This window comes from Clupea harengus, chromosome 3 (genome assembly GCF_900700415.2).
Source record: "Clupea harengus chromosome 3, Ch_v2.0.2, whole genome shotgun sequence".
NCBI lineage: Eukaryota > Metazoa > Chordata > Actinopteri > Clupeiformes > Clupeidae > Clupea > Clupea harengus.
In genome coordinates, this window is record NC_045154.1 from 19,957,118 (window position 1) to 19,969,543 (window position 12,426).

The 12,426-nt window shown below is 44.7% G+C and overlaps 1 protein-coding gene across 3 annotated transcripts; it reads left to right on the plus strand.

The window, feature by feature from the left end:
• Positions 1-362: 362 nt before the first annotated feature.
• Positions 363-9,358, plus strand: LOC105892429 (UDP-glucuronosyltransferase 2C1-like). 3 transcript variants are annotated; one of them, XM_012818678.3, is made up of 7 exons: positions 363-732; positions 2,467-3,211; positions 3,994-4,142; positions 4,932-5,063; positions 5,288-5,375; positions 5,493-5,712; positions 6,465-9,358. In XM_012818678.3, the coding sequence occupies exons 2-7, from the start codon at positions 2,488-2,490 to the stop codon at positions 6,745-6,747; spliced, it is 1,596 nt and encodes a 531-aa protein (XP_012674132.2). In that variant the 5' UTR covers positions 363-732; positions 2,467-2,487; the 3' UTR covers positions 6,748-9,358. The 3 variants fall into 3 exon arrangements, with proteins under 3 accessions (XP_012674132.2, XP_012674131.2, XP_031420764.1); XM_012818677.3 differs by lacking the exon at positions 363-732 and adding an exon at positions 1,832-1,974; XM_031564904.2 differs by lacking the exon at positions 363-732 and adding an exon at positions 2,169-2,370.
• The last annotated feature ends 3,068 nt before the right edge of the window (positions 9,359-12,426 follow it).

The window sequence follows — 12,426 nt, forward strand, 5'->3', positions numbered from 1 at the left end:
GCGATTTACTCAGCTCAAAATCACAACCTTTGGCCAAGTAATGCTTTTGCATAAATACCGCAGAGAGAGAGAGAGACAGAGAGAGTTAGAGACTGATTTGTGCAATCATATAAGCCCTCATTATTCAACCCTGCGCCAGAGACACGCCCCCAGTGCAAAGGGTATGTTTGGAGAATCCTCCCCTCCTGCTGTGTGGAGATGGTTGAGCTCTCTCCTTCCCCCACCTCAGCCTTGCCTTTGTCAGCTAGCGCAGCTCAGCAGGCCGTACCATTTCAGTGAGGGGGGGTAGAATACCATGGCTGTCAGGAGGAACTCTGACTGACTGCTGCTGCCCGTAATCCTCAGGCCGACACACACATAGGCTGGAGAAGTTGAAGGGAAAACACCTGGACCTCGGCGTTCCACTTCTGCTCCTCTGTCCTGTCTTCTGAAGGCCTGGAGTGCACCACATGTTTGGGTTCAGCCAGAACTCTCAGATTCTTAAATGGAAAAATGTGTGGGTTCTAACCCTATAGGCAAACTCCCATGAGTCTCTGGGGTGGAGCTGAAGACACTTCCTGTGTGGGATATCACACTCAGGGCTGTTCCGTTCACCTTTGACCTCTTGCTTTTACTACTGGGTAGTTTTAGAGAGAAGGACGGAGAGAAAGAGTGCTGTGTCACACACATTGCTGCTGTTGCTCAAGCACAGGACCGGTCTGGAGAAGTTCACCCTGCACCCATTTGGAAAAGGTCTGTAAGAAAACATATGGAAACCACACATGTCATGTACAATACTTAACCTGTTAGAACCTTGATTGTTTTTGGCAAATTCTACCTAAAATTCCATGCCCAAATTTCAAGGCCTACTTTTGAGTCTTAGGCATAGTATGGTGGCAAATTTCAATTTGATGTTACAGAGTACCCCTCAAGCTATGATAAAATACCATTAGAGTACCATATATGCTATATAAAATTTTAGAAAGATGTTGATAACCTTCCCAAAATGTAGGCGCTCCATCATTTTTTTTTCTTTTAGATCTAGATTACTGTGGAATTAAGTGGGAAATTGAATTGGAATTGCCAGTTTTGTCATATAATTGTGTGCCCACAAGGGTATGCCATCACCTGAACAAATTTGGAACTGAAATCTCATCCCAATCAATCGGTGACCTCTCCATACTCTTCCGTGACTTTTGCTGCTTTCTGATTCTATCAGACTCTCTATTTCAATCTTCTCGTCATCCAACCGTTGAAGCTCTTCCAATACTGCTGTTACCCCATAAAAACGATCTTTTTTGGGCTGTTTCTCTGTTTTATTTTTAGAAGCCATGATGATGCGGAATAAATGTGTTTCGTTGTACAACTGCATTTCGTTACAGAACTGTCAAAAACTTGCGTGGCTAAACGGCAAAACAAATGCACGTGAATTACTGATTACATCCCACCTTCTCTGTTGTGCACTCGGATATCTTTGCATCTGATTGGTCTAGAGTCATGATTGACACACGTGTGGACCAGTCAAGGAAAGTATTAGTATATGTTTTCCACGTACAGACTTAGCATAGTTTACCATAGCAACCATAGACATATGATAACAACTGTAAAAGAGTCTTGGGTGCACGCGTTGTGTCAGACTGACAGGTCAGTCAACCTATGATATTAGTTACGGGTTCACGTATCTCGCTGGCTGATTGGGTTATCCTCATACACATATATATGTCTATGGTTATCCTGATAAGCGAGGAGTCATTTAAGAGCTAAGATGATGGCCTTTCAACCATAGATATATATCTATGCTTTCAACCATAGTATATATGTCTATGCTTTCAACCGTGTACAATGCAAGACTTGCCGTGAACCGGAAGTAGTTTCCATTTAATCGTAAATGTACCTGTACTCTTTTTAGTTGTGTGGGTTATTCATGGAAACTATGCATAAACACATGGATTAATGTGGATAATCATGGTGTTGTTTTACAGTTTATACTTTAGGGTAAGTGATTCTACCGTTTATTTCCACCAAACTCATTTGACTGCACATGAAGATACATCACGTGATAAACTTTTGAAAACTTTTAAATAAAAAATTAAAAAATACAAAGATTTGCTACTTCTGTCCACGTATTGTCGAGTTAGGTTGGTTTTATATAATTTTGACATGCACAATCGTAAAGCCAGTGGTCTTGCCGTTCGTTTGACATATAGTTTGTCTACTTTGGCGAACTATGCTACCTACTATATTACGCTAGCTACCATCAATATATTAAATCGAATCTCGGCCCGCCGGCAGGCCGAGAGAGTTTAAGAGGTTAATACACGTTAAATCTGTGGTAAAGAGCTTGCATAAAGATTTCATACTAAAATGGCATAATGCCCTTCGTTACGCAAGGTTGGTCAAATATATGTTACACTGTATGAAAGGGGACATAATTATATGTGTTATATACACTGTTATGGTATCTAAAAAAGAATATGAATGTTACAGGCTTTCCCCGTATGGGCAAAGATGGCTCCTACCTGTCCAGGTCTCCTGCTACTGGTTCTTCTGGTCTGTGGTCTTCAGCACCACGTGCACAGCGGTCAGGTGTTGGTCATCCCAGGAGAGTATAGCCACTGGCAGAACATGCGGGTCATCCTGGAGGGGCTTGTGGAGCGGAACCACAGCGTAACAGTTCTGGTCAGCACCGCCTCCCCGACGGTGAACTTCACGCGCACGGAGCGCTTCCACCTCAAGCGCTTCAGCGTCCCCATGCAGAAGGACGACATGAACGCGTTTTGGGACGACTTTGTGAATTTCTGGAAATACCAGAGGATTGGAACGGGCCAGCAGGTGCTCGCCAAGTCGATGGACATGGTTGCGTCTTTCAAATCGTACATCTCTGTCATGTGCAAAGGCCTGCTGGGAAACGAGACGCTCCTGGAGGAGCTGCGACGCTCCAAGTACGAGGTGATCCTGACTGACCCCTTCACCCCCTGCGGGGACCTGGTGGCAGATGCGCTAGACGTGCCGTTCATAATAGTGCTGAGATCTACGTTCGGCTTCATCCTTGAGAGAATGTGTGGGCAGATGCCCACCTTACCCTCTTTCGTCCCCTGCAACCCCATCACCGCCACGGATCAGATGGACTTCACCGAGAGGCTCTTCAATTTCATGAACTATTTTATGCATTCTGCCATGTTTCTTCTTAACATGTCTAGGCACTTTGACAACGTCTACAGTGAGATTAGAGGTAAGGCATCGACAATTTATTTGATCAACTTTTTTTAGTTAGCATATGTGTATCGATTATACCAGCTCATGCAGCTCAACTAGCTAAGCAATGATAATTAATTTCTGATTTTAACCATTAGTACCAAGCACACTCAGTGCCTCAGTGGTCAACTTTTGTTACAACAAGTTTGTTTTTTTATTCTAGTTAACATTTTAGCTGTTTAAATGTGCTATTTTGACATTTGGAGAAATAATCACATTCAGGCAATACGCATGAATTCACATCACTCTCTCATCTCTCACAATAACTGACACCAGAGCTCAAAGCACACAAAAAAGGACTGATCAACATGCATACATCTGAAAACACAGGGCCTGTGAGAGTATAATTTAATTAATGATGAACTGAATGGCAGGTTGCAAAAGTGAACTCCCACTTAAAAACTGAGGGCCATGAACTGACGTCAGGTATAAGGGCCATGCCTGGGTGTTTTACACACCATCATCAGAGTGTTCATTTCTGCTTGTCAGTTCTAGTGGAAGACCATGGCCCATTGTAACATTGAAATGCTGTTAGGGGACAAATGCTGTTAGGGAGAAAGCTGTGTGTATATTTTATAAAATCACATAATAGTGGTGCTACTTAGCATGTCAGGGGTATTTACACATCTATGTGTATTTACACATGTATGTGTACTTACACATGTATGTGTAAATCTAATGTTGAATATCAAATCTTTATGAAAAAAAAAAAAAAAACTAAAGACCATTTCTGTCTTGCTACTCCTCATTGTCATCTAGGGAAACCAACAAGCATGTGTGACATTATGGGAAAAGCTGATCTTTGGTTCGTGCGCTCTCACTGGGACTGGGACTACCCGAGACCCTTTCCTCCGAACTTCATCTTCATCGGAGGCCATCACTGCAAACCCTCAAAGCCACTTCCAGCGGTGAGGCAACAGACATGGATGAAAAGCAATGCTCATGCATTTTACATTTAGTCATTTAGCAGACGCTTTTATCCAAAGCGACTTACAAGGATGTATACACATTTTACATTTACGGCACACTGCACATCGGGAGCAATTAGGGGTTCAGTGTCTTGCTCAAAGACGCTTCAACAGGGATTAGGGGTTCAGTGTCTTGCTCAAAGACGCTTCGACGGGGAATCAAACTAGCAACCTTGTGATTACTAAACAACTTCTCTACCTCCTGTACCACTGTCGCCCATCAGAACTGGCCCATGACCTGCCAATATGTTGTTGGACTACAGCACACAAGCTGGACACGTCTGGTACCTCTTTGCAGAGTACTGGCCCCTCAAAGTGAATGTCACATGTGACGTTGGGGTTTCTAGCTTAGTGACGCATCATCTGGGTACAGCCTTTCCATTGTGCCTTATAACCTTTCTAAACGTTGGAGGTGTGTAATGACGTGGGGCTACAGGAGTTGTCAGCTGTTTCCATCATTGCATTTTTAATTACAGAGGAGATAAGAAAAAAGTAAGGATGTGATGTATGCAAGGGGTTATACCCATAGACCTATATACGTCTATGGTTATACCCATATTCACATCTCATGGTCAAATGGTGACAACTTTGATGAGTCTTTCAAGTCCCAACTGTGTGCTGTCCCCTAGTGGTGTGGAGAAGAGCAACCATCCTCTAGTGCTGTGTCTTCTGTTGCAGCCATGCCAAATGCCATATGGCTTGATTGTGGGTTGTTCTGTCTTCCTTCAGGACTTGGAGGAGTTTGTGCAGAGCTCGGATGATGATGGCATTGTCGTGTTCTCATTCGGTTCTCTGTACAAGAACCTCACGGTGGAGAGGAGAGACATGTTTGTGTCAGCTTTAGGACAGATCCCTCAGAAGGTATGTTCTGCTTGTGTTGTGTGCTAACACTTTCACTATCAACGCTTGGCACAATCAGTTGGGATCCAAGGAATTATTAAGGGTTATTTTGGGGTACACTGGAGGCATTCGTTTCAAAGGTTGCACAGCATAGTTCCTTAAAATCATCATGTAGATACACTTTGATTAAAGTATTTAATTAATATTTAATCACTAAAAGTACCTGTTGATGTTTGTGGCCTCAGGTTGTGTGGGGGTTTGCTGGGGAGAGACCTCAGACTCTTCCTGCCAACATAAGAATCTACAACTGGATCCCTCAGAATGATTTGCTGGGTGAGATCATTTTACCCCAATTCAAAAATATCACTCTTTTTACTCTACACTCTGTTTCACCTGTTTTTGTGAAATTTGACGATTTTCCCCCTTTTTTCTCTCTTTTCCCACGAAAAGGACACCCAAAAACGAAAGCCTTCATAACCCACGGAGGCTCCAACGGATTGTACGAAGCAATCTACCATGGAGTCCCTCTGGTTGGCATTCCTCTGTTCGCAGACCAACCCGACAACATATTCATCCTGGAGAAGAAAGGTGTTGCTGTCAATCTAGACCTCTACCATATGGACTCAGATGACCTGGTGGAGGGCCTCCGCACTGTGATAAACAACCCATTGTAAGTTCTTTCTGATGACAGACTTCAGCCAACTTTACACAGATAAAGTTTGGATTTGAAAAGTACTTTATACACCCCTCTTTTTTTCTGTTCACCTTGTTCCTGAAGGGATTTCTCAAAACCTAAAATAGGACTGTCTTCAGCCAGTGTACTCGAACAAGTACCTAAAACAGTTAGCAATGTCGCATCACTAAGCCCAGGCAGGCATTGACGGCAAATTATTTCCTCAAGTTTCCTGCGAGGTAGTCGGAGAGCATGACAAGCCCAGCTGGCACTGGCTAAAGCTTGCTAGCATGCTAACTGCTTTCTTTTAGTTATCTTTGTTGTGCTATAACTGAAGGGGCATTTAAGATTTGTAAGGGGGGGGGGGGGTCTTAAATGCCTCCTTTGGTCTGAGTAACAGTTATGAAGGCATGGACGTACACAGAGGAGAACTGCTTTCTTTTAGTTTGCTATATTGTGCCATCAGGGCTGACTGCAAAAACTGAGTGGGCATTTTTGAGATTTGCAACGGGGGTAGCATTTTCTGGTCTGAGTTACAGTTATGCAGGCAAGGCGAGGAGAGCTCTCCTACATAGAGGAGACTGAAAGCCAACACAAACACAAATGCCGTGTTTAAGCAACTTTGTTTTGTATGAGCATTAATACTGGGCATTTTGAATGGCAAGTTTGTAGTTCATCAGATTTAGGCAAAAATTGAGGGGGCACACATTTTATTTGCCAGACCCTGATGCAAATGATTTTCCCATCAGGTACAAAGAGAACATCATGAGTCTGTCACGCCTCCATCATGACCAGCCAATGAGGCCCCTGGACCGGGCCGTGTTCTGGACCGAGTTTGTGATGCGCAACAAAGGAGCCAAGCACCTGCGGGTCCAGTCCCACGACCTCAACTGGGTCCAGTACTTCTGCCTGGACGTGGCCCTCTTCCTGTCGTCCGTGGCGATGCTGTTCAGCTGGCTGACCTTTCAGGCGTGCGGACTGTGTATCCGCAAGTGCTGCTGGAAGAAGCACTGGAAGAGAAAAAACGACTGAATGAACTCAGAATAATACACACAAATCAGGAGAAACAGGCAGTGGCTCAATATCCCATGTCTGTGTATGTGTTGGCGCAGTTTACAGATGTGGAGAAGAATGTATTTGTGGCAGATTCATTTCTTGGCCACACTGTTACGTGACTCTTGACTGTGTAAACACATTATAATTGCTACAAACTGTGGTAGAGGTGACAATAAGGGTGTGTCAGTGAGTTATGTTATGTAAGGACTTTAATCGGGGTATAATCAAATGTATCAACATGTGTGTGGACAGGAGCCAAAACACGTGACGAGTGACATTTCAAGCATTTCCGTCTCGAAATGATCAAAGACGTCAAAGTGTCAAGAGCTTCATCAAAGTGCTGTTCATGTGCATACATAAAGAGAGAATAGGCAGGCCACGACACTGTCAGAAGTCATTTTTTTTATTTTATTCTTATTTTTTTGTTTTGTTTGTCATTGAAAAATAGTTTTCAGTTGAATTTAGGAACTGTAAAGGAATTGGCAATGAACCCGAGAAATGAAAACATCGACCCAGCTATTGATTTACGTAATCTGCACTTCCTGTCATTGAAAGTGCTGTTACCCACTAAAAGTCAGTGTGTTACACGGTGCTTTTTGGTGTGGGTATATTCTCAAACTACACACTGTGCCTTGGTGAAGCTCGTGAGACTCTTGTCTTTGATCATATTGAGACTAAAATGCTTGACGAGACTTGACAGTTTACATTGTGAGGATTTTTTTAATGGTTAATATTAAGTACATTGAACTGAGAGGTAACGTCCTGTAAGCTTTGTATAATCATGTTTACAGGTCTAAAGTCACATGATAATGGGCCATTATTTCAGCAGATATGTGCACAGGTAACATAAAGAAGTTGGATGTAGTATCACAATATCATTGCACTTTGCACAAGGAATGAATGTAATAGTATTATAAATGTACAGTATTCATGGGGTAATTTAGAGACATTGTTGGAACTGTGCATCATGGACAATTCATCTTTTAGGAGCCCAAAGAAGAACGGAGATGCCTTTACCTTTACACTATTGCCATTGTCCAAAGCCTAACATGGCCATGTTGGTGCCACAAAAGCCTTCACCACATTGTTTCATTCATTGGCAAAGCACTGACTACATTCAAGGCATTCCTATACAAAGGTGAAGTTACTCATCTTAATCTGACTGCTTTTTGTTTGTTTGTTTGTTTGTTTACACAGGGTAACCATGTCAACATGCTCAGTTCTACCAACCACAGTCTCTGCGTTTAACTCATGTTCTAACTCATGTTTGTTCGGTTGTCTCATGGCTGGCGGAATAATTTCTGTATTTAGCAGGTTAATATTACAGCTACCACTAAAGCTGTGAATGTGAGCATCATCAGCGCTGTTAAGGGCCTCACCATGTAAATAAACCTGAGAAACATCATCAGCGCTGTTAAGGGCCTCATTATGTAAATAAACCTGAGAAACATCATCAGCGCTGTTAAGGGCCTCACCATGTAAATAAACCTGAGAAACATCATCAGCGCTGTTAAGGGCCTCACTATGTACTGTACATAAACCTGAGATGACTGAGACTTGCGTCATAGCGCCTTCCTTATTAACACGTGCATTTCCTGTGCCTCTGACGAAAACTCATATTGGCACAGGATTATTTCTAGACTTTGCTGGAGAGCTCTGATGTCATGTTTTCACTGTGAGACCACAAAGATTAAATTGAACATCACACCATAGCCTGAGGAATATGAATCCCAGTCAGTGAATAAGTCAGTGTGAATACCAACATAGCAGGATGTCCAACTCCAACTGTCGAAGTCTCGTGGAATCATATAAGCTCATGATGTGATATATTGTCCAGGCAACTTGTCCGAATAGTAAAAAAGGCCATGAAGTTAGAAATTCAACTCTTTTAAATTATATGAACACAGCTCTGAACTGCAGCCTCGTTCCATGCTGCCTACTTGGAATTGTGGGGGACGATGGTTCACCCAGTCAAGTCAAAATGTCAACCACCTAGTTTCCTAGAACCACTAAACACATGCAGAGATTTGTCATGAGAGTGAATGAAGCTGATTGGGCGGGTGCGGGTGTGAGGAGGCGTCTGATTGGGCGAGGGTGTGAGTAGTGATGCGGGTGTGAGGAGGCGTCTGATTGGGCGAGGGTGTGAGTAGTGATGCGGGTGTGAGGAGGCGTCTGATTGGGTGAGGGTGTGAGTAGTGATGCAGGTGTGAGGAGGCGTCTGATTGGGCGAGGGTGTGAGTGGTGATACAGATCTACGGAGGTCTCTGATTGGAGCGTTGAGATGGAGTGTGATGTCCCAAGATGAAAGGGGAGGAAGAGTGGGAGCTGCAGGAGAATGGTGCCATAGAAATCTCTAACACTTTCTATAAACCGTTACGCCCCTCTACACCCCCACAGCCTTTGGGTGGCAAATGGGCATAATCTGCTTGATTGTGAGACTGTGTGGATAAAGGCTATGCTCTTTGCCCTCAGAGGGGGCCTTGCATTCTCACCATGCTGCTGGTGCATACTATGGGTTTTTGGTGCTTGGCATTCACTATTTTATCCTAATTTTTGTATTATTGGAAATAAACCCCAATTTTTTGTATACTCTGTGGTCTGTCTCCAATTTATGTTGCAGCTCACGAGCTGGGTCATATCATCGAGTATCCACGAAGCCTTATAAACACATTCATAACAATTTAGAAATAGACTACATTCGACCATGTATAAATAGACTTTTACAATAGACAATTACAGTAGACTTAATCTCCTTATGAAGCATTATTAAAACTTATGAATGTGTTTATGATGCTTTATGGGTACTGGGTTCATGGAAAGTCTTACCAAGCTCGCTCTGTAATGGTCAAATACAGAATACCATATGTCTTCAAAAAGCTTTGAACCAATGCACTACTGTTATCTTTGAACTAATGCACTACTGTTATCCAGGGTGTCTGAGTGTGAGAGTGGGGATTCAGGAGTATTGTGGTATCTGATTGGTGCCCTGGCTGAGGTGGAGTATTGTGGTATCTGATTGGTGCGCTGGCTGAGGTGGAGTATGGAGGTATCTGATTGGTGCCCTGGCTGAGGTGGAGTATGGAGGTATCTGATTGGTGCGCTGGCTGAGGTGGAGTATGGAGGTATCTGATTGGTGCACTGGCTGAGGTGGAGTATGGGGGTATCTGATTGGTGCGCTGGCTGAGGTGGAGTATGGAGGTATCTGATTGGTGCGCTGGCTGAGACGGAGCATGTGGTCCCTCGGTGAGGGGCTATGAAGAGGGGATGATAGGGGAGGTGGAGGAGAGAAGCTGGGGGAGGCTGGTGTGTGTGAAGACAGGAGCATCTGTGTCAAACGAGAAGACTGCCCGCCTCTCGGAGGTAATGGCGACAAGGCACTTGAGGGAGAGGACTGCGGGGAGGAGGAGGAGGAGGAGGAGGAGGAGGAGGACGGGGCTTACAGGACGGGTCTGAAGAAAGTGCCACGCAGCGCCGCCATAAATTAGCCTTCACCGGTGAAGGAGTCCCCAGCTGTGAGTGCAGCCCAGCCACCGTAATTACACCGCCTTCCTCCCGCTTCCTGCTGTCTCTCTCCTCTGTGTCACACACACACTCCTGTTTCCCCAATCTCTCTATTTCCCTGCTCCACACCTACGCACACACACATACACACGTGTGTGTGCGCGCATTTCTTCTTTTCTCTCTATTTTGCTTTCTCTCACACATACCTAAGGAGTTCATCTTTATCCTTCTCTTTCCAGCACACACACACACACACACACACACACACACGTGTGCTGTTTTCGGTCTGCCCCCTGCCTCTTTCACACACTCTCCTGCCTCCAGTCCTAAAATAACAGCCAGTTACACTCCACAGGCTACTGTTCACCAGTGATGATTGTCACGCACACACACACACACACACACATATACACGCACAGGCACGCACACACACACACACGCACGCACACACGAACACACACACGCACACACACACACACACACACGCGCAAACATAAAGACACAGGGTAACACCCTAACTCCGTCAACTGTGAGAAATTGAGTTGACACCACCCTGGTGGCATTGTTGAGACCGAACACTAATGAGCTGGTAATTTGTGGAAGCTCCACACTCATGTAAGACACAAACACACACACACACACACACACACACACACACACACACACACACACACACACACACACACACACACACACACACACACACACACACTCATGCTGGCTGCCTCTCCCACAGAAGTAAGACCCCCCCCCCTCCACACACACACACACACACACACACACACACTCATGCTGGCTGCCTCCCCAACTTGTGTAAGACACACACACACACACACACTCACGCTGGCTGCCTCCCCCACTCATGTAAGACACACACACACACACACACACACACACACACACACTCACGCTGGCTGCCTCTCCCACTCATGTAAGACCCCCCCACACACACACACAAACACACACACATATACATACATACACTCTCTCCCACTCACGCTGTAAGATTCCCCCCAAATAGTGGAGCCATGATGTGTGTCCATCCCAGCTTCCAGCCTCATATCAGCACGCATATACCACACATGCACACTCACACGCACACGCACACACACACACACACACACACACACACACACACACACACCACACATGCACACTCACACACACACACACACACACACACACACACACACACACTCACACACACACACACACACACACACACACACACACATACATGCTGCTACATCTCCCACTCACACAGTAAGATGCCCCCCACACACAGCCAAGCCATCCTAAGGACCATGTATCTCAGGACATCTGTCTCTACACTCCATCCCAGCGTCCAGCCTCATAAAAACAAACACACACACACACACACACACACACACACACACACACACACCCCTTTTCCCTTATTAATTAGTGGTTTTGCAGCAGTGGCTCCTGCTAACCTTGCTTTCTGTGTGTCATTAGTTTGGTGTGGTTAGTGGTTCTGTGGTTGATACTTCTATTCTGATTCCACGGTGTTGCGTCTATATGTCTTGTTTGGGTCTATATATGAGGGGTCTGACAGTATTTTTGGGTCTATATATGAGGGTTCTGATAGTATTTGTTAGTGGCTTTGCAATTATGTGATTTTGTCTGCTGATGTATGACATTGGGAGTCTCTTCTGTGCAAGTGTGACTTTGTGAAAGTTTTTGTAACTGTGTGTGTGTGTGTGTGTGTGTGTGTGTGTTTCTGTGATAAACTTTGATTTTATGGATGTATAAGTTCCGCCTGTGAGGAGAGTTTACCCAAGTTTCTGCCAGACAGCAGGACAGAAGCCTAGAAAACCTAGATCCAATTGTGGCAGAGGAAAAAGCATAGAGCAGAAGTGGAAGAGAGGAAGGAGAAAAGGAAAAAAACAGCAAAAGTAAAAGGAAGAAGTGATACATTAGGTATCCCTCCACTCCTTGCCTCTCTCTGCTTCCTCCTTCCTCCTTCCTCCTCTGCATTAGCGTTATTTATCTTCTTCCTCTTTCTTCTCTGGTCATTATGCTCCATCTCATTACCCAGCTCTGCAACAGTGGCATTATGGGTAAGAAGATTCCTAAAAACGGAGCGGGAGAGAGGAAGAGGAGGAGGAGTGACCTTGCCCTCCCTCCTCCTCT

Coding starts and splice junctions, on each gene's coding strand:
- LOC105892429 (XM_012818677.3), top strand. CDS start 1,933: ATGTGGATAATCATGGTGTTGTTTTACAGTTTATACTTTAGG. Junction 4,143..4,931: donor CCTCAAAGCCACTTCCAGCG/GTGAGGCAACAG, acceptor GTCTTCCTTCAG/GACTTGGAGGAGTTTGTGCA. Junction 5,064..5,287: donor TAGGACAGATCCCTCAGAAG/GTATGTTCTGCT, acceptor TTGTGGCCTCAG/GTTGTGTGGGGGTTTGCTGG.